General features: G+C 35.5%; 1 protein-coding gene across 4 annotated transcripts; it reads left to right on the forward strand.

Annotated features, from left to right (window-relative positions):
* Positions 1-238: 238 nt before the first annotated feature.
* On the forward strand, positions 239-20711 carry LOC122071097 (transcription factor bHLH18-like). 4 transcript variants are annotated; one of them, XM_042635374.1, is made up of 7 exons: positions 239-2116; positions 2346-2448; positions 15662-15788; positions 18969-19051; positions 19164-19760; positions 19940-20305; positions 20428-20711. In XM_042635374.1, exons 2-7 carry the CDS (start codon positions 2446-2448, stop codon positions 20506-20508), a joined length of 1257 nt encoding a protein of 418 aa, XP_042491308.1. In that variant the 5' UTR covers positions 239-2116; positions 2346-2445; the 3' UTR covers positions 20509-20711. The 4 variants fall into 4 exon arrangements, 3 of the variants coding, with proteins under 3 accessions (XP_042491308.1, XP_042491309.1, XP_042491310.1); XM_042635375.1 differs by having other exon boundaries at positions 239-1090; positions 1173-2448; XM_042635376.1 differs by lacking the exons at positions 239-2116; positions 2346-2448; positions 15662-15788 and adding an exon at positions 18467-18534.
* The last annotated feature ends 506 nt before the right edge of the window (positions 20712-21217 follow it).

Here is a 21217-nt window from a genome sequence, read left to right on the forward strand (position 1 = left end):
TCATGGAGAAAATTTTCTTTCATCCACCGTGAAGGGTTCACCTTCATATAATTAGCACTCATCTCTTCTCCACTTAAAACGTAGATGCACAGATGGGGGAATCAAACTTGGGACCGTTGAAATTTTTTTTTCATCCACGGTGAAGGGTTCACCCTCAAATAATTAGCATTCATCTTGTCTCCACTTAAATCGTAGATGCACAGATGGGGAAATCGAACTTGGGATCGTACATCTATCCACATAATTCCCAATTCGTCATAACCATCTGAACAACCCATTAATCATTTGTGGTGGCTTGAAAAAACTGGATCCATTATATTACAATTTAGATGAGAATCTTAGCAGAGCACATTTTTATCCCAATAGTTCTATATGATACAATTGGTCCCAAAAGTTTAAACATTTATCAATTGACTACTTTTGCAACCCCTCTCCCGGCCCTTTTTGTATTTATCACATGCCTTCCTAAGCACATGCAGGACCAATAAAATTTGCGCTTACAAATCCCTTTGGTGGACTCTCCTCAAATGTGCGGTTGCTGTGACAACAATTATGCATCGTATACTCCCTCTGGTGCGTGTTCCTGCACGGCTATTGCTCAATGGAGTTCCTCAAATAGTGCGTCTACATTGTTTGATTTATTTCCTGAAAGAAATTGTGGGTTCGACATTGAGTCTTTAATTTGCAGTTCCACTAAGCATGAGCATGACCAGGAAGCGTGTTATATTGTTGTAAGCGAACTCGCTAGAATTGGCCATGTTCGTGAGGAGTTGAGTTTGTTTTGCCGCTTGAATAGCTTCGGACTGTAACCCACAAGATTCACCCACCCAATGAAGCGTTCTTGATTCAAATAGGATTGGAAGAAAATCTCTTTGTAAATGGTGCACTTGTTGATTAGTATTCATAGTGTGGGGCATAACAGGTTGAGGCAAGAAAAGTTGATGGCATGAGAAATAAAGATCATGTAGCATGGACCTTGTTCATATCTGGATGTTGGCAGTTTTCACAAGGTCCAGTTGTCCACTTTAATTATCATAGACACCGCTATCTATGTCTTGGATTTATTAGATCTAATAAATCCATATAAAAGGTAATCTCCATTTTTGAGTACTAAGGAATATTACGTTTATATTTTTTATAGAATATAAATAAGAGGGTGGTATCTTCCCTAGCCATATTCTTGCATATAGAGGCTCCATCATTCATGCACTCTGGGTGGAATAGGGAAGATGTGCCAGGTTCGTGTTTACAGTTTGGTTCATCATCAGTTATTCTCATGGCTTCAGGTACATAACAATTTAATTTATTTCTCAATTTGTGTTGCTTAATTTTGCAGTGATCCTGCGGTTTCTAGTCTAACATATGGAATCAAACCATAGGCCCAAGATTTTGAAGCACGATTATAGTTATGTAATGTTTGTTACAGTTTTGGACCTTTTCTTCTACGTTTAAAATGTTTTGATTTTCTTGTGTAATATTTTAATTATTTGAAAAAGCATGAATAGGTTAATCATCAATAGTCGGATTGAGCCTGTGTTTATTGGAAAACAGCAATATCCGCTTGAGTACATTCTATTTAATTTTTAATGTTGATACATGGCACTTGTATTTTTTGGTTATCTTGATGTTTTGGATAATCTGTTTGATTCCTACCATGGTGATTTATATTCCATATCATGTAATCCTTTTGTTTTGTTTAATTTTCTCTGACAACATCATAATGATATTATTCTATATCACATTGTCTTGTTTGTTGTATCAGAATTTCAGGTTAGTTGGTATTGACTTTCTAAATGATTTTGGTGGAAAATTAATTTTGGAGTAGCTGTCTATTTGTCCTGATCATTTACTGTGGTTTCATTAACTCGTCGATTTTTGTCAGTTCAGATCTTGTTTTCATTCAATTTCAATGTTTATTCAGTTTCTCATTCTACTGTCTCCCATATTGTTTGGATCTTCTTCTCTTTTGGGTCTTCGGGTTAACTTACCATTTTCATGGAAGGGATATTGGGGGAATTTTTTTTGTAAATCAGGCATAGAAAAGCAATTTTGAGTGTTTTGTTTCCTCATCTCCCTCTCCTTGGATCATTAACTTTCGTGCTTCCTCACACGACTGGTAGGCCGAATGTGTTTCCTTCTTTTCATTCCAATTGTCCAGCTTAAGTTATTCTTGCGGATGATTTTCTTACTCATGTTTTTGGTCATGGTGCCATTCCCCTTTCTTCTTCCCTATCATTATTTGCAGTGCTTCTTGTTCCCCAATTACCAAATATTCTTTTGTTCGTCAACTTACAAATAATCTTAACTGTTCTATCACCTTTTATGCCTCCTGTTATGTATTTCAGGACCTTACGACAACAATGCTGATTGGTGGAGGGTATGAGAAGGAGGGCTTGTACTACCTTGATGTTGCTACTTAATCTATGACTGCATCCATTACTTCTGATGGTACATCTCCACTTCATTGGCATTACCAGCTAAGACATCTATCTCTTTCCACGTTGCAACATGTGGTTCCTAGTTACAAGTCCATCTCTTGAATAGACTGTGAAGCTTGTGAGCTTGGTTAGCATCACCGTATTACTTAGAAATATTTGTTTACCTTTCTATTTCCCATCTTCCCACTTCTCTTCATACTTTTGTTTTATCCTAACTTCCCACTAAGTTCCTAAAAACTATCAAGATGCTCTATTTGACCCTGGGTGGAAATCAGTTGTGGATGTGGAAATGGAGCCTTGCTTCCTTGCAAGACTTGGACCTTGGTTGGCTAACCTCCAGGTAAGGAACTTGTGTACTATCATTGGGTGTTTACTGTCAAGTAGAACCCTAATGGCTTTGTTGAACAACTTAAGGCTCGCTTGGCTGCTAAAGGATATACTCAAACTTATGGAGTTGACTATTTTCATACCTTCTTTCCTGTTGCTTGCTTGAATTTTGTGAGGGTTTTTGTTTTCATTGGCTGTTAATGTTGATTGGCCTCTTTTCAGCTAAATGGCAAGAATGTCTTTCTGTATGGTGATTTACATGGGGAGTTATACATGGAGCAACCTCCTAGGTTTGTTGCTTAGGGGAGACTGTACAAAAAGTTTGTAGCCTGACAAGGCTATTGATGGATTAAAACAATCTCTGTGATCATGGTTTGACAAATTTGGCAAGGTTGCCATTGGTTTTGGGTTCTCCAATTGTTATTTTGATCATTTGATGTTTGTTCATCGTCAAGGCTTTAAGGTCATTGTACTAGTTGTGTATGTTGATGACATTTGGGTAATGGCATGTCTGGAATTGAACAGGTTAAATTCTATTTACATCTACACTTCCATAATAAAGATTTAGGAGTTCTCAGGTATTTTCTGAGTATTGAGGTAATTTGCAATAGGAAAGGCATTAGTTTGTCATAGAGAAAGTATGTTCTTGATCTTCCGACAACAATTGGGATGCTAGGCTGTAATCCTGTGGATCCTCATATAAAACTTGGAGCTTTTGATGATAAGGAGTGTGCAGATAAACACCTACAAACCCATTTATCTTAATGTTACCAGGCTTGACATATCTTTTGTTGTTGGTGTGATTAGTCAGTTTATGGGAAAGCCTAAGTAGGGCCATTGGGAGGCAGCATGTCATATCCTAAAAATATCTTAAGTGTGCTTTAGGAAAAGGGCTTATTTATTGTCGTCATGGTTACACTGATATTTTGATGTGGATTAAGCTTGTGCCGATGGTGATTGGAGATCTACTCTAGGCTACTACAGGTTTGCTGGTGGAAATCTTGTTAGATGGAGGAGTAAGAAACAAACTACAATGGCTCGATCTAGTGTCAAAGCTGAGCATAGGGCTATGATTCATATTGCAGTTGTATTGATTTGGCCGAAATCCTTTGTTTGAGGGTTGGTTTTTCAGTTGATAGACCTTTGGATATGTGTTGTGATAACCAAGCTACTATCTACATTGCTAGTAATCTAGTCTCTCCCTTCTCTCCCACTCTCTCGTTATTTTTCCTGTTCCAAGCTTGTGCAATGCTGGTTCTAGGGTTTTGATATTGTAACAGTCTATTTGTTGGATATGTATGTGCATGCCTTATTAAGGATTCATGGTCAACATGTATGACAGATGCCACCAATTTGCAAGAAATTCTTGTTTTCTTCTTCTCAGTCAATCTCCATTGTGAACGCCTAATATAATGCATTGCAGTATTTTGAGCCAATCTACGGTTCAAACACTTGATATCAATGCATATAATAGAAGTAATCAGTTTGGTTTCAACCAACAAAGATATATTGAGTGTTTACATTTTATTTTTTGGTTTGGAATGTTGAATATTCCTTGATAGTGTTTGAACCTAGATGGTCCCCTTCTCACCCTTTATTTGGTGCATTTGTTAGTCTGAGAAATATGAGCTTGGAAGCTATACGCATCAGCTAGGCCATGCTTCACTGACAATATGTCATATTGATGGATCATTGCATGGGTTTGTAGATGAGCATATACAAGGCCACATGCCTGCAATGAGTATAGGAAATCATGGTTGTATCTGGGATCAAAGAGGCATGCACATTCTGTTTCAAACCATCCCAACTCCTTCCCCCAAAGAAAAGCAGGTAAGGAAAAATTGTCATCTGTTGCCGGGAATCATTTAAATGGGCCTCATTTTTCTTCGGAGGCAAATCATTATTTCCATGATGGTCATCCACTTTTGGAATAGAAAGATCCAAGGATAATCTTTCAATGCTGGGGGAATCCAAAATTGGAGAAAATATTTTCAAGAGCTCACTAATAGTTTCTTAGGTCTAATGCCCGGTTGATTTCTCTCCTATGCTCTTCCCAAAACCATCCAACAACATTGCATCTGCCTCTACATAGCATGAGAGATGACCAACAAAGTTAGATTACCATGGGAAGGAATGAAACCGACGACCCATATGCCTAGTTTCTTTATTTTAGTTTTCCAATGGGCAGGAGGGAGCATAATACCCTGTTTGGGGATTACTAATTAACATCAAGAAAGGAATTGAAGTATCTTCCAGGCTAAAACAAAGATCTACGAGTAAATTTTCCCGTGGCTAGGTCAAGTGTGGAGCTCCTTTGTCTTCTAGGAAGTTCCTTGATTGTAATGGGACAGGGTCTTTGTAAAACCTTCCTCATTCAGTTTACCAATCACATCCTGATGTATTTAAATCCTTAGTGCCTTCCTTGGAAGAGTGGTTGAGCCACCGAGAACTTAGAGGTTAGCATCCTCCCTACCATTGTTGTGAATATGAAATGAGATGCCGGCCCAGCACGTTAATTTTTGAAGTTTCTGTAGCTCCTCCATGCGATGGAAGGCATTGTATTCACTTTGCATATATTAACTTTTTCAATCCAACTGACCAAAAGAACTTGTTGGTCTATTTGGTGTTGAAATAATCTGAACTTGCTACAAACTCACCACCCACCGACCCACCAGCACCCCACATCCAGGAAAAAAAAAGAGCTGGTCCAATGAACAGTTAAATTTATGATTTTGTTGGATCATCTGGTCAAATTGGTAAAACTCCTCTTCTGGCTGATCTCCGAGCTTATGCCAATGATCTTAATCCTTCCCAGAATTGAAATATCACCATTTATCTCATTAGCTGTATATTGTTGATATTGGATATATTTTTTCCCAAGATAAACAATTATTTTCTGGTTTTAGTCACCATTCATATGCATTTTTATTTCTTAGACAATAGGCACAATTTCTTTCACAGGGTACATGGTGAATTTGTTACAATTGTAGTGAAATAAACAGAAATTAGTGTTACAAACCTACTTTTCTACAATATGAAAGAGCTTTGTACTTCTTACACATTTTAATTTTAAATTTGCAGTGTTGATGTGATCCTTTGATTTGTTGCATCTGGTGGCCCAAGAAGCAAAAGGGTCTTTAAATTTTCAAGGGAGTAAACAATATTTCTTTCTATTACGGTATCTTGGAAATATGTTCTAATTACTGCATGCAAAATGTTTTTCACAAAAAGATTTGTTTTTTTTTTTCTTTGATGGTTCCAATATATAAAGACAAAATAAATCACATATATGGATGATTTTTTTTTGTTTACTGAATTTATAATTATATCATTGTTTTTTCAGAAAGTACATTTTTTTATGTGGCCAGAATTAACCATAGAAGTCTCATATTCATCCAGTTCTAAGAATGATTTTCCATACCTTGAATATGCTCATGGTATCTACTTACTCAATTCGGTACTCTGCCATAGTTATTTGTGTGGAACTAGTACTGTCACCACTTTCAGTCACTATGTCTTATTAGTATGTACTGGTGCTGAAAGTTCTTTTCCATTTTCTTTTTAATAAATATAAGAATGGCATTGAGTTTGAAATTTGTTATTGAGTTCTTCACAAACTTAATTTTCTTATACTAGAAAAATATTTATCATTGCCGCCTCATTGCCGACTTCAACACCATTTTTGTCCTTTTCGTGGTGGTCTCTACGTTGTCTCTTATAATGCTTTACTTAAATTTTGGCGTGATTCTTGTTTCACATCATGTCAAGTCATTTCAATGTCTTCAAATTCATCGACAATACTACATGATACAACAATATCTAAATTCTCTAGTATTATTGAGCTGATTAGAAGATCACAACTTGTTTTTTGTCTTGATTTGATTTCCCATAAGAGCCTCTCAAGTTTTGCATTTGATGTGAAAGTTGAACTTTTGTCGAGTCTTACATTTTAGCAACTGAAACAACTCAATTTCTTGGTCTGGTAATTGCAAGAAGATACCTGCCACCTACTAAGGATCAATATGATAGCAACACTTGCCTCAAATCTGAAGTACTTGAGTTTTTAAATCCCAACAATTGAACTCGGGCTTTTCCATAAGGAACAAAAAATAGCATAACAAAATTTTCAAGACAGATTTATGACAAATCAACAAATCCTATAGCTAACTTTGGAGTTTGTCTTATTATGTATGAGTTTCAACAATGTCCCCTGTTTTCTAGATTGAACTTATAAGCTGACTGCTGATTAGAAAGTTACAGTATCGAACTGATGAAACTAGAAGTAATTCTTGTATGTCCGAGTCATAAGTAGATGCCCTTTCTTTTCCTTCATGAACCCCTAAATGATCCATGATTTTGGATCAACTATCTCTATTCAACTCTGTCACATACCTGGTGAAACCTATGTTACTTGGACACTGCAATGCGTAGAACTTGGCTGTGCCAAAGATTCCATTTCCTGCATTCTCAGTTGCTTACACAAAGTGTTGGACATGGTTGCAGTACATAATTTGAGGTGTCCCCACAACAGTGTGCAACCAGTGTTCAAAATGACACACAGAGGAATCTATAAAATTTGTACTGTCCCATGATTGCTGCTTTGAACCATGTAAATTATTTGAAGAAGGTTTGACGGCAAAGTCCAGAGGTCAGATAGGGCATTTATGGTTGTTATATTTAGTAGGATAAGTTGTGTACTATTTTTAGGTTTTTTTCCATGGCAGAGGCAGTTTGTCTGCTGAATTGTCCCGATTGACAGGGAAGACCAAATGGATGAACAATGAACTCCAAACTTTATACAGACATCTTAGGAACTGCTTTTGAAGAGTTTTAACAGGGCTAAGTGTTAACTTTGTGAATAAATTAGTCATTTGATCAATGACAGACATAATAAAGTGGGATCTCAAACCACCTAGTGGTTTCTTACTAAAGAAAACTAATTAATTGCCATATGATTATTTTCTTTGTCTGGATTATAGGTGATGCAGAAAGCAGTTTCATGTCATATAGATTATAGACTTTAATAACCATATATTAAAAATTTCAAAAACAGAATCAAATGTGTCCATATATTAGAGAAGGAAAAAAGAAACATTATTTAGGGGACAAGTTAGTTTAATTATGTTGAAATTCCGTGTTCCTCAACTACTTTGAGGAGGATCATTTCAGTACAACTAAGCCATTTGACCAAGTCTTTTATATTTATACTACACAAGTAGCTATTTCTTTTTTCTTTCCATTTTAAGTATACACAAGTAGCTCATTGAGATAAAGAAATATTGTTCTTATTGAGGATCAGGTTCAATCTGAACAGTCTAACTGGTCTAGGAATCTGGTTAGTTGTTGATGTGTTCAAAACCAAATCATTGTGAACTGAAAATTTGTTTCCAAGACTCCCCCTCTTCACTTCTATGGCACCAAAGAAAAAGAAGACCGTTCAAAACTAGAGAATTTCTTGGATAACCACCTGCGTGTGGGGATTATAGACAAAAGTACAACTTTTATTTTATGGAACAGAAAACATATATAGCTATGATTTTTTCATGTTAGTTTAGGATACAAGTAGCTATTTCTTTTTTCTTTCCTTCTAGTATACACAAGTAGCTCATTGAGATAAAGAAATATTGTTCTTATTGAGGATCAGGTTCCATCTGAACAGTCAAACTGGTCTAGGGATCTGGTTAGTTAGTTGATGTGTTCAAAACCAAATAACAGTGAACTGTTAATTTGTTTCTAAGACTCCCTCATCACTTCTATGGCACCAAAGAAAAGGAAGACCGTTCAAAACTAGAGAATTATGTGGGGATTATAGACAAAAGTGCAACTTTTATTCTATGGAACATAAAACATGTATCTATGAATTTGTCATGTTGGTTTAGCAGACATTATTGGATTATTTGCATTTTCTATGAAATATAAATTTTGGGAATCTCTTCTCAACTCCCTACCCCCCAAGCAGAGAAGAAAGAGAGAACCCAGAGTATTTAAAAAAGGAGACCAGAGCATAATCATCAGAGCTTTAAGAGAAACAGCTAAGGATAATAGGAGAGCATGTCCTTAAGCCCACTTGTATTATTTATAAGTAGGTTCTTTTTGGTACCAAACGGATAGAGCTTCCAGTCAAAGGACTTACAGACAAACTAAATCTTTAATAGAGCTCCCTGTCTCTCCAGCCAACAAAATTACAAAAATATTGCAAATGCCACCAAATTTAACAAGTGCAGAAAGGGGATTAAGGGAAAGAGAATTATGAGTTAAGGCACCCCATAAGAAGAACTATACATTGCTTTAGCTTTCTATTCTTTATTAGAGGTGACAGGTTGGGTTTAGGAACATCTTAGTGCCTTATTCGCGGGGTAATTAAAAAGCAATATCCCTCCTAGCAATTTGGATTGTGATAAATGCAAATCCTAAGAAATACATGAGACCCAGCACTGGATTACAATAATCTTATAGTATTAATCTGCATTTACTTCATCTGCAATGCTGTTTGTTTGAGCAGGTCAAGTGTTCTCATTGATCAGAAAGTAGTTCCATCATGATTGAATTGGTCGAACCATGCATGACCAGCTTGATCCTCCATGGATCAGCTTGTACACAAGGAAGAAAAATAGAAGATACTTAGGTGGAATAATCTGTGCTAATAGATGCATAATCTCTTCTATATTTTGGGAATTTAAATGAAATAATAAAATACCAGAGATCAAGATGGATCATGATAAAGGACAAGATGAAGACTCCTTGATAACACAAGGAAGAACCCAAATCTTATTAGATCAGGTCTTTTAACAGTCTGGATTTCTTGATTACAGTGATTATTTAAAGGGTTTAAAATTAAATTTGTTTATGAAGAGAGTTCTTCTAGGAAACCATGGTTTATTCTAATGAATATAACATGAAACATGTGTTGATGGTAAGATCAAACTAAGTGGCAACATTATTGAAATAACCAAGGATCTATTGTTAATGACCTCCCCCCCACCCCCACCCACCCCAAAAAAAAAAAAAAAAAAAAAATCTAGTTTCTGCATTCTTCATTTGTCTTTTTGTGTAAGATATTTTATAGGTATATCTACTACATAATCTATTGATAGAGAAATCTCTATTCCCTTAGGTTCTCTATCTGTTAAAATGTGCCCCATGTGAAGGGAAGACTTGAGACCATTCAAAAGGCAAATATTGAGTATGCCACAAGAACAGAATATTGAGCACAAAAACTAATCTCTCTCTCTCTCTCTCTAGATTACTCATGTGCTTGTCAAATTGGGCTTCAATAGCCATGCATGCATACATTGGTAAAATACATATCATATTTGTTTTAATTTTCTTTATTGAAACCTAATGAAACATGCACAGGTATCTAGAAGGGACAGCATGGTAAAAAAGTCTACCCCCTATTGGATGAATGGTCCGAACTACCCTCCCAACTTGATTTCTCTTCCTCCCATGTCCCCAAATTCCCATGGTCTATCTGGCCAGTGAATGAATCCCTTCTAGACATTTGGAAAATGTCTCCTATCAGGCCCTACTGAGTGATGTTAAGGAATTATATTCTTTGGTTAAATCAACTATTGGATAAGAAAGTCTTCTTGGAGAGAATCCATCCACTTGGGTCATATTTTTTTATCATATTTTTACTATATTATTCATCATCTAAGGACTTTTGCCCTTGTTTTTCAATGATCGAAAGTTGACGTAGAGCAATCAATCTTGAATTACAATTGATTAATTTGAACATTTATCCATACATTAGAGAATGGGATTGAATTGGAACTTTCCAAATTGATAGATGGTAAAGTGGAAATGCCCACATAACATATGTGAATGGTGATGGATTTGCCATATGATAGGTAATTCGGCTATGTAGGGAAGCGTCTTCACATGGGAATGCTGAAATAATACACCATTCTCTAAACTATGACTCATCTTGTAGCAGTAGTCTTCCTTGGACATTAATTATTTGTATTTTCATATACTAAGGTTTGTAATGTGTATATATATATGCCACGTCGCTATAACTTATTAGATGGAAAGGGATATTACTTGAAAAAAAAAAAATAGTATCTTTTGGGTTGACAGCTACGTTTTGTATCATTTAGCTTCGCTGGAGTGATTATCTTTTGAGGAACTATACTCTCTCTCTCTCTCTAGAAAGTGGGTAGGCACATATATTGTGCAAGGTGAAGGCCAGAGTATTTCCCGGGTCTTTGCAACAATAGGCCAAAGAGTTCACCAACCGAATCAACTGCACCATTCATTCTTGGGCCTTATTTGTTTCAACAAAGAAATCCCAAAAAATACCTAAAATTACTTGTAACCAAGAACCAAATTGATCCTTATAGTAAAAAAAAAATAATATATATATATATATATATACTTGCTTGTCTAAAAAAATATAGATAAATAATTTTTATAATTATTTGATTTTCCCTAAAAAAAGGAATTATTCAAAAAGAATCCCATCCCCAAACACCCTCCCCCCAAAAAAAAAAATCCAGAATGAGAGCACCAAACACGATTCTAGTCATACATGCTCAACAACTAAATTCCCAAACGAGGGAGTCATCAAATGGATGGATGATCTGGGCACACGTCCCTAAGTCATCCCAGCCTTGAGATGACTTCCTATTCCTGGGCTCCATGGAGAGGAATCCTATCCGATTATGTCCTCTATGACTCATTATTTTATATAACTTAATACAATAAACCTACAATACACTAGCTAGTAGGGAAAAAATCAAATGAAAATGCTGGCTTATGGTCACTGCTATAGAAAGGGCCTAGCAAACAAACATTTGTCAAGAATGTCTATATTTACTTTCAATTCTTCTATTCCATTGCCTATATATGGGTGTCCTAATTGGACCTTCAGGTAATGTACCTAATAGCTAGTGATTTTTTTTTTTTTTACTTTCCATTTTCCGTCTTATTTTGTTTATTATTATATAGATAGAAAGGTGAAGGGATGATATGGAGATTAGGACTTTAGGTTTGAGGGTGGTGACTTATTGTTGAGTTTTCAATAATATATTTTGAGAAAAATAAGTGTACGATGTAACTGTATAGATTCTTGTGCATGCCCTCTCAGGCTCTCATATACCCATTATGGGTTTTATAATCCATACCCTCCTTCCCCCCCCCCCCCCTCAATAAGTGCTACTCTTATTGGACAATTTGTCACCCTCCCCTCCTATATTCTTATTGGTGCAGAATTGCACTTCGGTCTCTTATGAAATTCTCTCTCTATTCCTCCTTCACTTGGCCAAAATCTATAACTCAATGTGACTAGCTGTGACTCAATGTAACTTGGTGATGATTTCAGAAAAAAAATGTGACTTTGGCACTGAGTCTCCTCAATTTCTATAGGGATTTTCTTATTGGTACCATTGAACCTGTCAAATAATTTCTATAACTTTAATTCATAAGTCATTTTCAAATTATTTTGAAAATCAATTTTTTCATTTGACTTAAAAGAATTTTTAAGAATAAAAAAAGAATAACTAAAGAAAGAAAAATTACATCTTCTAGATAAACATATAAATGTGTCATTTGTACAACCTCATTTCTAATAAGAAAAGGTCAAGTATTAATGTGAATAACTGTGGATTCCATATATAGGCGTCACCAGGGGAAGACTTGTGTAGTCTCTTTAAGAGTAAATGAAAGGGTTGATGATGGTGATAAAGAGAATAAGGAAGATGAGGAGTGAGGTTGAAGCAAGGATTTAGTTTTGGTATCGGTGTTAGTATTGGTCTATGACGATACCGATATGATATCGATCAGGATCAGATAAGATTGGTCTGTATCGGTTAGGTTTTTTTTTCTTTTTTTTTTTTAATACAATTTAACTTCTAAACCAAATACTAATATCGGTCTCAATCAATATCAATCTGATACCAATACTTAGAGCCATGGGTTGAAGTGGATCAATGAGGCTAGCTCATTTGCTCTTGTGAAGCTCTTGTGCATACATTAATGGCCTCTCAACAGTTTTATCGGCGGGTCAACCGGAGTTGGATATGGGAGATTGCATTGACTGAACGTGTGAAGTGAGGGACAAAAGGGTTTAGATTCAGAGATTTAATTCACAACATCCAAATGTGGGCCTCAAAATTAAACTAGTCAATTTAAATTCTTTGGCCTCTCCCGGCGGAGGAACCTTTCCTGAAGGAGTCCCTCTGTTTTTCAAAAGTTCTAAATCTTTTCCTCGTGGGAATACTGGAATTTTTTGACTAAATATTTCGGCTAGGGGGCTGGCTATCTAACAACTCCACAGTTCCGCGTTTTGCTAACAGCTCCTTTAGTACTTCCAAATTTGAAATTAAGTTAAAGGAATTGCCACTATCAAAGGAAGAGATTAAATTAGGTTAGTTTGATATATATATATATATATTTATTTATTTATTAATAAATAGAAAAATTGAGAGGAATACTTCTTTCATATCCATTAGGCTATTTATATCTAATGTGGGATCGATTGTTTTCATGTGGAATCAAATAGTTTTGTTAGAGGTGGAAAGCTTTGTTGGTCACTATTGGCTGTGGCTAACGTAACATTTCCAGTCTTTCCACCATGGATGAGAGAAACCCTACTTGTATGTTAATGACTTAATTCTGGACTTTAGCTGGTCATAGCTGAATTGCCATATAAGATAGATACATAGATTTGTACAAGAGTTGGGAATCTTCACATACGTGAAGTGATTTTCACTTCACATATGGGATCCGACTCCTCTCCATCAAGCACAAGGATCAGAGAGTAAACCCACGGCTAAGAGGACTTGGGCACGTGTCCGAGGTCACCCTAGCCATGGGATCACTCTCTGGTCCTTAGGCTCCATGGAGAAGAATCCGATCCATGTAAGGTGACAAATGAAAAAAATTAATAGTGGGGACTTGCATCCCTTTAACACATATCACATAAACAATGTACGTAAAAGTGAAGTGATTGATATAAATCAGTTAGGATCGTATCAATCCATGAAAAATTAAGGGTGAGGTTAGGCAGAATAATCAACCTTGGCATCCTCCTCCGTTTTTTGGAGGATTGTGTACCATTTCTTTATCTTATTTCTTTTAAGACTTCTCCTGAATCTTTCTTCCTTCCTTCCATTAATGAATGATCTCTTCAATCTCCTCTCTTCCGTTGATTTCATTATTATTCTACTGGATTTGGGACCAATTCTCCAGTCTTCAGTCTCTTCTCTGTGGATTTTTAATTCTCTCCTTGATCTTTCAGAAAGCAAATATTTTATTTTGGCCTCCTTTTCCTTGATGAACTGAGTCATCCTCATCCTACCCAACTAACAAACAATAGGATATGCTCTTCCTCTAGTCTTATGGACTTGTCTTTGTGTGTGTTTCCCAAAAAAGTGTGTTACCACCCCCCCCCCCCCACTCCCCCTCCCCCCAAAAAAAAATTAAATAAATAAATAAAATGTGTGTGTGGATCTGTTACAATGTGATTGACTGTATCCAAGGAAGAAGGTGTAGTTTCGAAATGCTCGCTCACCCATCTGTGTTTTTTCCTAAGACTATGTTTAAGCAAAAAAAAAATATAAAATAAAAATCATGATAACACAATGATTGATTTATGTGTTTATCTCTCTCTTAGAATTCAAACATAGCCTAAGTGGTTTGGACTTATTTATTCCAATGGTAGTTTATGTCACTAGAGGGAGCTTGAGCTTCACACCTTGAATTAGCTTAATCGCTTCAGATTTGAGTGCCTACTAGAACCAGCTCTATATATGAGGCATTATGCATACATTGCATGCGCTTCCAATTGCCACTCTAAAGATGATTTTTACCATGGAGATACTTTATTGCTTTATTGCCAGTAGAACTACTGAAGTGGGCATTTTTCAATAATGTTTGTTTTTGCTGCTGTGGAAAGAAAAAAAGGCCGGGGGGGGGGGGATGAAGGAAAGTAGACATTTTTTGTACTAATTTTGTGTTTCAATGTGTCAATATTGAAGTGATTCAAAAAATTAAGGGACTCAAATGGTGAAATATGTTTGTTCATGAGTCATAGTCATTCTATAAAAAAAAAAAACAAAAAAAAAAAAGTCATAGACATTGGGAATGTTCTAGTTCTTGCCTTATATTTGCTTCTCTCTTCATTCTCTCTTCTTCTTTTTTTCTCCACATCGTGACCAAATAAGGACCCACTAGGGCTAGACAAGGACTCGAAAAAGGCCAACAAAAGGCTCATAGGGTCACATTTATCACTACACTATTATACTCATACCCCCTTTCACTCAATCATTCTTTTGAGGAATAATTAAAAGCTAATTTTTTTTTTTTTTTTTGGTAACGATTGAAAGCTAAATTCACAATTCTTATAAAGGAATTGTCTGAGTGATATATTTATATGTATATTTAGAAAATTTAATCTTCTTTTGATTGTCCCTTGTCTTATTCCCAAATTCTAACAAGAAAATATTTTCAAAACTATTAGAAAATGACTTATCATTACGTCATTTTACAGTCATTATCCTGTATTTTTTTTTTCAAATATATATATGAAATGAAAATTTTACCCTCATTAAAAAAATATATATCAAATAAAAAAAAAAGTGGAAAAAAATATTACTCTATAACTTTCATTATATTAGGATTCTCTCTTTTAAAAATCCCAATAGAGCTCCACTTGGTTGGCATAAATTTATATATTTCTCCATTCTCTAATGGTTAACAAGTGAAAATTATGGTAAGTAATAGAAGAACTATTTTTCAAGTATAAATAAATTCCCCAAGCCCACAGATATTTTTGAAATTTAATTAGCAAAAATACCACTAGTCGACATCATAATAGTATTAATTGACCATGCTTGCCGGGTTTGTTCTAAGCTATTGTGATTAATTTTAATTTTTTTTTGTTGTTGTTGCATTAGTTGATGTTACATAAAAACTTGCAAGTGGCACACGATATAGCAAAGGGACAAAGAGGGCCGACTGTTAAGCCAATCAAGATGCAGATCCTTCAGCCTCTACCATTATTCTGTGACATATATAATCAAGGTCAGCTTTCAGGCAATGGGTTATTTCTAGCTATCTAATCTTTGAGCTGGGGCCTTTCTATGGTAGCTTGTAGTCTTCTTTTTTAAGATTTAAATATCAGTGTTTCTTTCTATTATTTTTCTAGAAAAAGGGAAGGTGGTAGAACACAGTTAAACACACACACGATAATTCTTCATATAGGTTTTTTTTTTTTTGTTGGAGGGGGGGGGGGGGTTGGGTTTGGTGTTAAATAAGTGACCACAAGTAGGGTCTAAAAACTCATAATAATGTATATTCTATCGATTCCCATTTGATTCTTCACCTTCAACATGACTATCAGTAGAAAAAACAAATCAAACAAAAGATAGAACCACGTGAAAACAAAACAAACAAGAGATCAAAACTGAGATATATATATATATATATATATATATATTGTGGTCTGTCTTGGGCATCCTAGGTAATGTCAAGGTGCAAGGAATTTGATGATCCTTCCCAGAAGAACTTCTAGAGACAGAAGCTTCTTTTGCAAGCTAATCTGCCATCATGTTTATCTCTTAATAGCAATGTGTAATCTTCTATGATATTGACAAGAGATAGCTCTTGTAAGTGAGATTTTCTGGTTAATTTTGTACACATGGCAGCATTGCATCAGAATCACTCTCTATTCATAATCTACAATATCCTTTATCCTCTAGTATTTTAAGAACATAAAAAACAGTTAAGTATCATGTAGTGATACCCAAGTAATAAGAAAAGCAACCTCAAGTTACTCCCTCAAAGTTCTTAAAAACTAACCCTACACCCACATGGCCAGGATTTCCTATAGCACTTCCATCTATGTTTAGCTTAATCCAATCTTCTTTAGGGATATCTCAAATTAGGTGTATAATTTTTGAAGGAGATGATATGTGAAAGCAACTCCTAATGTTTCTGTTCAACTAGTCCTACCAAATCTCATGTTAGGTTTAGTTGAGGTTTGCAAAGGGAGAAAAACAAAGGCAGCAAGCCAAACCTTTTCAAAGATACCATAAAACATTTTCTTTTCCACCATGAAAACAACTCTTGAATGTATAAAAGGGACATCATGCCAAGCCATGTTGAAAATCCTCAATAACTCTTGCCATAAAAGTTGAAAAAGGAGAGCAATTCTTAAAAATATAGTTTAAGCTTTCATAAGAATGATGACAAAATCCGCATCTAGACGTTACTTGAGTTGAATTAATCGGATGATTTTGTTGATTTCATTTCATCAATAATAGTAACTTAGCCTTATCTCATCTAAATGCAGTTGGCTACATGAATCTTATTCTTTCATGACCTAATTCTTAAATCCACCCCTAAAGTAAGGACCCTCAGGTCTCCATCTTCCCCTTTTGGCTTTTGGGCTATCAAATCAAAATTGACCTGAATTATTCTTGCAAATGCTAAAACCTATCATACGACTTAGATAATATTACTCCATTTTTGGCTGACCTACTCACTCATTGCATCCAATCGACTAAAAACATCCAATTTTGTATAGCATACAACTCATGATTAGACTCGATTCACCCTTTTGTTGATTTCACTATGAATTTTAAGTATATGATATATAAAGATTCTTTTTACCAAAAAAAAAAGAAATGTATATAGATTCTAGATCTAGATATATATATTTTTGGCTAAGCAAATCATGTGTTTAATGATTTTATTTTGTAAATCTTCGAGAATCTTCAAGAACATAGAATATTCAAAAATTTTATTTTCTCAACTTGATAAAAATAAGGATGAAAGAATACTATCCGCTAATGTGTGTCTACACCAAGACACAGTGGGTGTGAAAAGACCACGCTACCCCGCTTTGAAGATGCTCACGTGTGTCCTCTCGTTGGCCGTTTCCCCAGCCTGTATCCCCGCATGCATTTGGCATTCTTTTGCCCTAAAAATAATAATAATGAAGGACATCATTGGTGATTCATGATTAAACAATAAAAAAAATGATCTTTTTAAAAAAAGTTAATAATAGAAAAGTAATTTTTTTCCTTTTTTACATCAATAAAAAAATAATTCATGGTTGGTTTTTTTTTTTTCTTATATTTTTCAAAAAATATGAAGCCATTAATAGGTCAACGTAAATCAGAATAGGATCAGAATGAACAGGATCGGATTCAATTCCAAATTTTCAAAACCCTGGTGCCAAAATAAGAGAGACCGGACCCTTACAGGTCTCTTCTAGATTTTAACTCCCTTTGTTCCTTAACATTCGTGAATGATTGTAAAGGTAACACTGTGGCTTGGTAGCCTTTTGGAGTATAACTCGTTTTCAAACGTGCCATTTCTTTGACCAAAAATTTGTTAAGATGACTCAAAAAAATATTAATTAATTAAATTAAAAGAAAGATTAAGAGGACTCACAACTAATCTCTATATTGATTTGATTTTGTTTAATAAATAACCAAAGCTGTTACGCCGTCAATGCCTTCTATAGCCGTCTTAGATTACTCGGAGAGACCACTAAAATTGTTGGGTATTAAAGAAATTTATTTGGACGGTAGAGAGAGAAATTAGAGAGAGAACCTTTCGCTAGAAGCCTGGAATAGTTAGAGCAGAAGATAGAAACAATTCTCACGTGGGAAATTATTATCTTCATCTTCTTCTTCTACTACTATAAATGAGAGGAGAAGGTCCTCTGTTGGCCATTTGGGAAAAAGAAAGACTTCAGCTTTTAGTCTACATCCATCCATTCATCCAGCCTTTGTTGAACTCTGGAGCAACTCTTCTGAAGGTGGGCTTTCTTTCTTTTCCTTTCTCTCACTAATTGGACTTCTGGGTTTCTTTTCTTCCTTAGCTAACATGAATTTTCTGCAACTTTCTCTCACTAATGAACTGTTCTTTTCCATTAATTCTTCTCGTAGTTTCAGTTTGTTTTGAGTAGTTAGATTTGATACTTCATAGGATAGTTCCTGAGATTTGCAATTATAAAAATAAAAGAGAAGTGGGGTTTTGAATTTCTTGTTAATTACAAGTTGAATTCTTTCAAGCTTGAAATAAAATTTGATCCAAAGGAAGTGAAGGGTTCATGGGAATCTTCAAATTTTGGTTTAGAAATTGAAAATTGGAGACAGTTTTTTTACTTCACTTCCAAGAATAAGATTTAATTTCTCTCTTCTTTACTCTTATTCCGTTGACCTGAACCTCAAATTGTGTACTTTCTTGCAGGATCATCCACTAGTCTTGATCAAGAAATTAAGAACTTCTCATTAATAATGGAAATGTCATCTTTCCGGTGGTTATCTGACCTGGTAAGATCATGGGTATTTATTGTATTTTCCTTATTTTATGTAGCCATTAATGTGGTCTGTTCTTGAATTAATCTTCTTCTTCTTCTTCTTCTTCCCTTGTGCAACCTAATAGGGAATGGAAGATCCAGCCTTCATCCATCAATGTCAGATGAACTCCTTTGATGAGTTAACATCTCAACACATGGTAGCTGCATTTGGAGATGACTTCCACAGCTCTTTCTCTTCTGAGAGTTACTCATCATACCCAACCTTGAACCATAATAGCAGTGGAACCACCTTCAGTGGCTCATCTATGGAGGCTTCTCAGACCTGTGTGGAGAGAGAGGAGAGACCCATGAAGCAACTCAAGACTAACAACAGCTGGAACTCTTGCACCACCACCACTACCCCGGAAGCTTCTTCCTCTCCTCCAAACATTCTTTCTTTTGGTGGTGATCAAGCTCAGCAACTATATGGGAATATAATGGGTACTGTGAAACCCAAAGATGAAGCCAGGATCTTCTCTTCTTCAGATGTCTTGATTTCTCAAGGATCATACAGGAATAACCAGAACAATGGACCCAAAGCAAGCCAAGGGAATAAGAGGGGTCCACCTTCCACCAAGCCTAATTCTCATTCACAAGACCACATTATAGCAGAAAGGAAGAGAAGAGAGAAGCTTAGCCAGCGATTCATTGCTCTCTCAGCCATTGTTCCAGGCCTCAAGAAGGTACCCATTTTCCATTTTCCCATTAGATAAGAGGGTTTTGTTGGGACTTGGGTAGAGCTCATACATATAAGCTAAAAGCTAGAAGAGAGTGCCCGAGTCCTTATAAGCCTTTACTCACATCCGATGTGGGATTATTGCACACAAGCTCTAACGAAAAGCAAATTTATATGAAATTGCAGATGGACAAGGCTTCTGTTCTTGGAGATGCTATAAAGTATTTGAAACAACTGCAAGAGAGAGTGAAGACACTGGAGGAACAGGCTATGAAGAAAAAAACCATGGAATCAGTAGTAGTGGTCAAGAAATCACAGATATCATCCGACGACGAAAGCTCTTCCTCAGGAGAGAACTTCACAAACAACCCACTCCCTGAAATCGAAGCAAGGGTCTCAGACAAGAATGTCTTAATAAGGATCCATTGTGAGAAAAGGAAAGGAATTGTAGTGAAAACCCTAGCAGAGATGGAAAAGCTCCACCTTTGTGTCATCAATAGCAGTGCCATTCCTTTTGGTGAATCCATTCTCGACATAACTGTTGTTGCTAAGGTAATGATATAATGATACGTTACTTTTTTTTTTTTTTCAAATTGGATTTTTAAAAAACAAAAAGAAAACCATTAACCCATGCCTGGGAATTAATTTCTAAAACCCATTATCTTTATTTGCAGATGGAGGAGGATTTCTCCATGAAAGTGAAGGATCTAGTGAGGCATCTATGCTCAGCATTTCGACAGTTCATGTTAGAGTGATGAGAAGAAAAGAGCCAAGTCAGTTCAGTTCAGTTCAGTTCAGTTCAGTTCAGTTCCTATAGATTGAAATAAAGAAAGACCATAGAAGAGTATCCATATTTGTATCATCTAATAGGGAAATAAAGAAAGCCATTTTTATAGAGTTAAAAACCATAGAAGAGTATCCATATTTGTATCATCTAATAGGGAATTATCATCTTCTTTCATGTTTGTTACCTCTTGTCAGCTCAGTGCTCACTTTGTTTGCCACAAGGTTAAATTTGTAAGTCTATTGCACAGGAAAGGGTACTTTGGTCATTTGACTTTTTTGCGCGGTTGACTGTAGACCGCGTTTGGGTACTATTTTCCTATGTGGTTCTTAGAGTGGGGAAGAAAACACCTAGTGGTTTCTTATTAATTAGTATTTCGTACCATGGGAGTTCCTTAGTTTTGGGAGTTTTTTGTGTGTGGGTTGTGGGTTTTGTCTCTTTGGGGATATGGGCCCCGTTTGCTTCCTCTTGTTTTTTCTCCTATTATAAAAAAACTTGAAAGACAAAGACTTGATGATGCCTTTTTTTTTTTTTTTTTTTTTTTTTTTTAAGGAAATATCCTTTTTTTAGTCACTGATGTATGGGTGATGTAATTTTTTTTTTATTTTTTTTATTTTAACAGTGTGTAATGAGTTTATTGTAATAAAAACCAAAGATGTTGTTTAATTAAAGTAGATAAT

Source organism: Macadamia integrifolia, unplaced genomic scaffold, assembly GCF_013358625.1.
Source record: "Macadamia integrifolia cultivar HAES 741 unplaced genomic scaffold, SCU_Mint_v3 scaffold_189A, whole genome shotgun sequence".
Taxonomy (NCBI): Eukaryota; Viridiplantae; Streptophyta; class Magnoliopsida; order Proteales; family Proteaceae; genus Macadamia; species Macadamia integrifolia.

What these genes read in the sequence shown, in the direction of transcription:
- LOC122071097 (XM_042635374.1), top strand. An exon ending in CTGTGACATATATAATCAAG is followed by an intron (nt 15,789 to 18,968) that starts GTCAGCTTTCAG and finishes ACTTTCTTGCAG; the next exon opens with GATCATCCACTAGTCTTGAT. An exon ending in TTGTTCCAGGCCTCAAGAAG is followed by an intron (nt 19,761 to 19,939) that starts GTACCCATTTTC and finishes ATGAAATTGCAG; the next exon opens with ATGGACAAGGCTTCTGTTCT.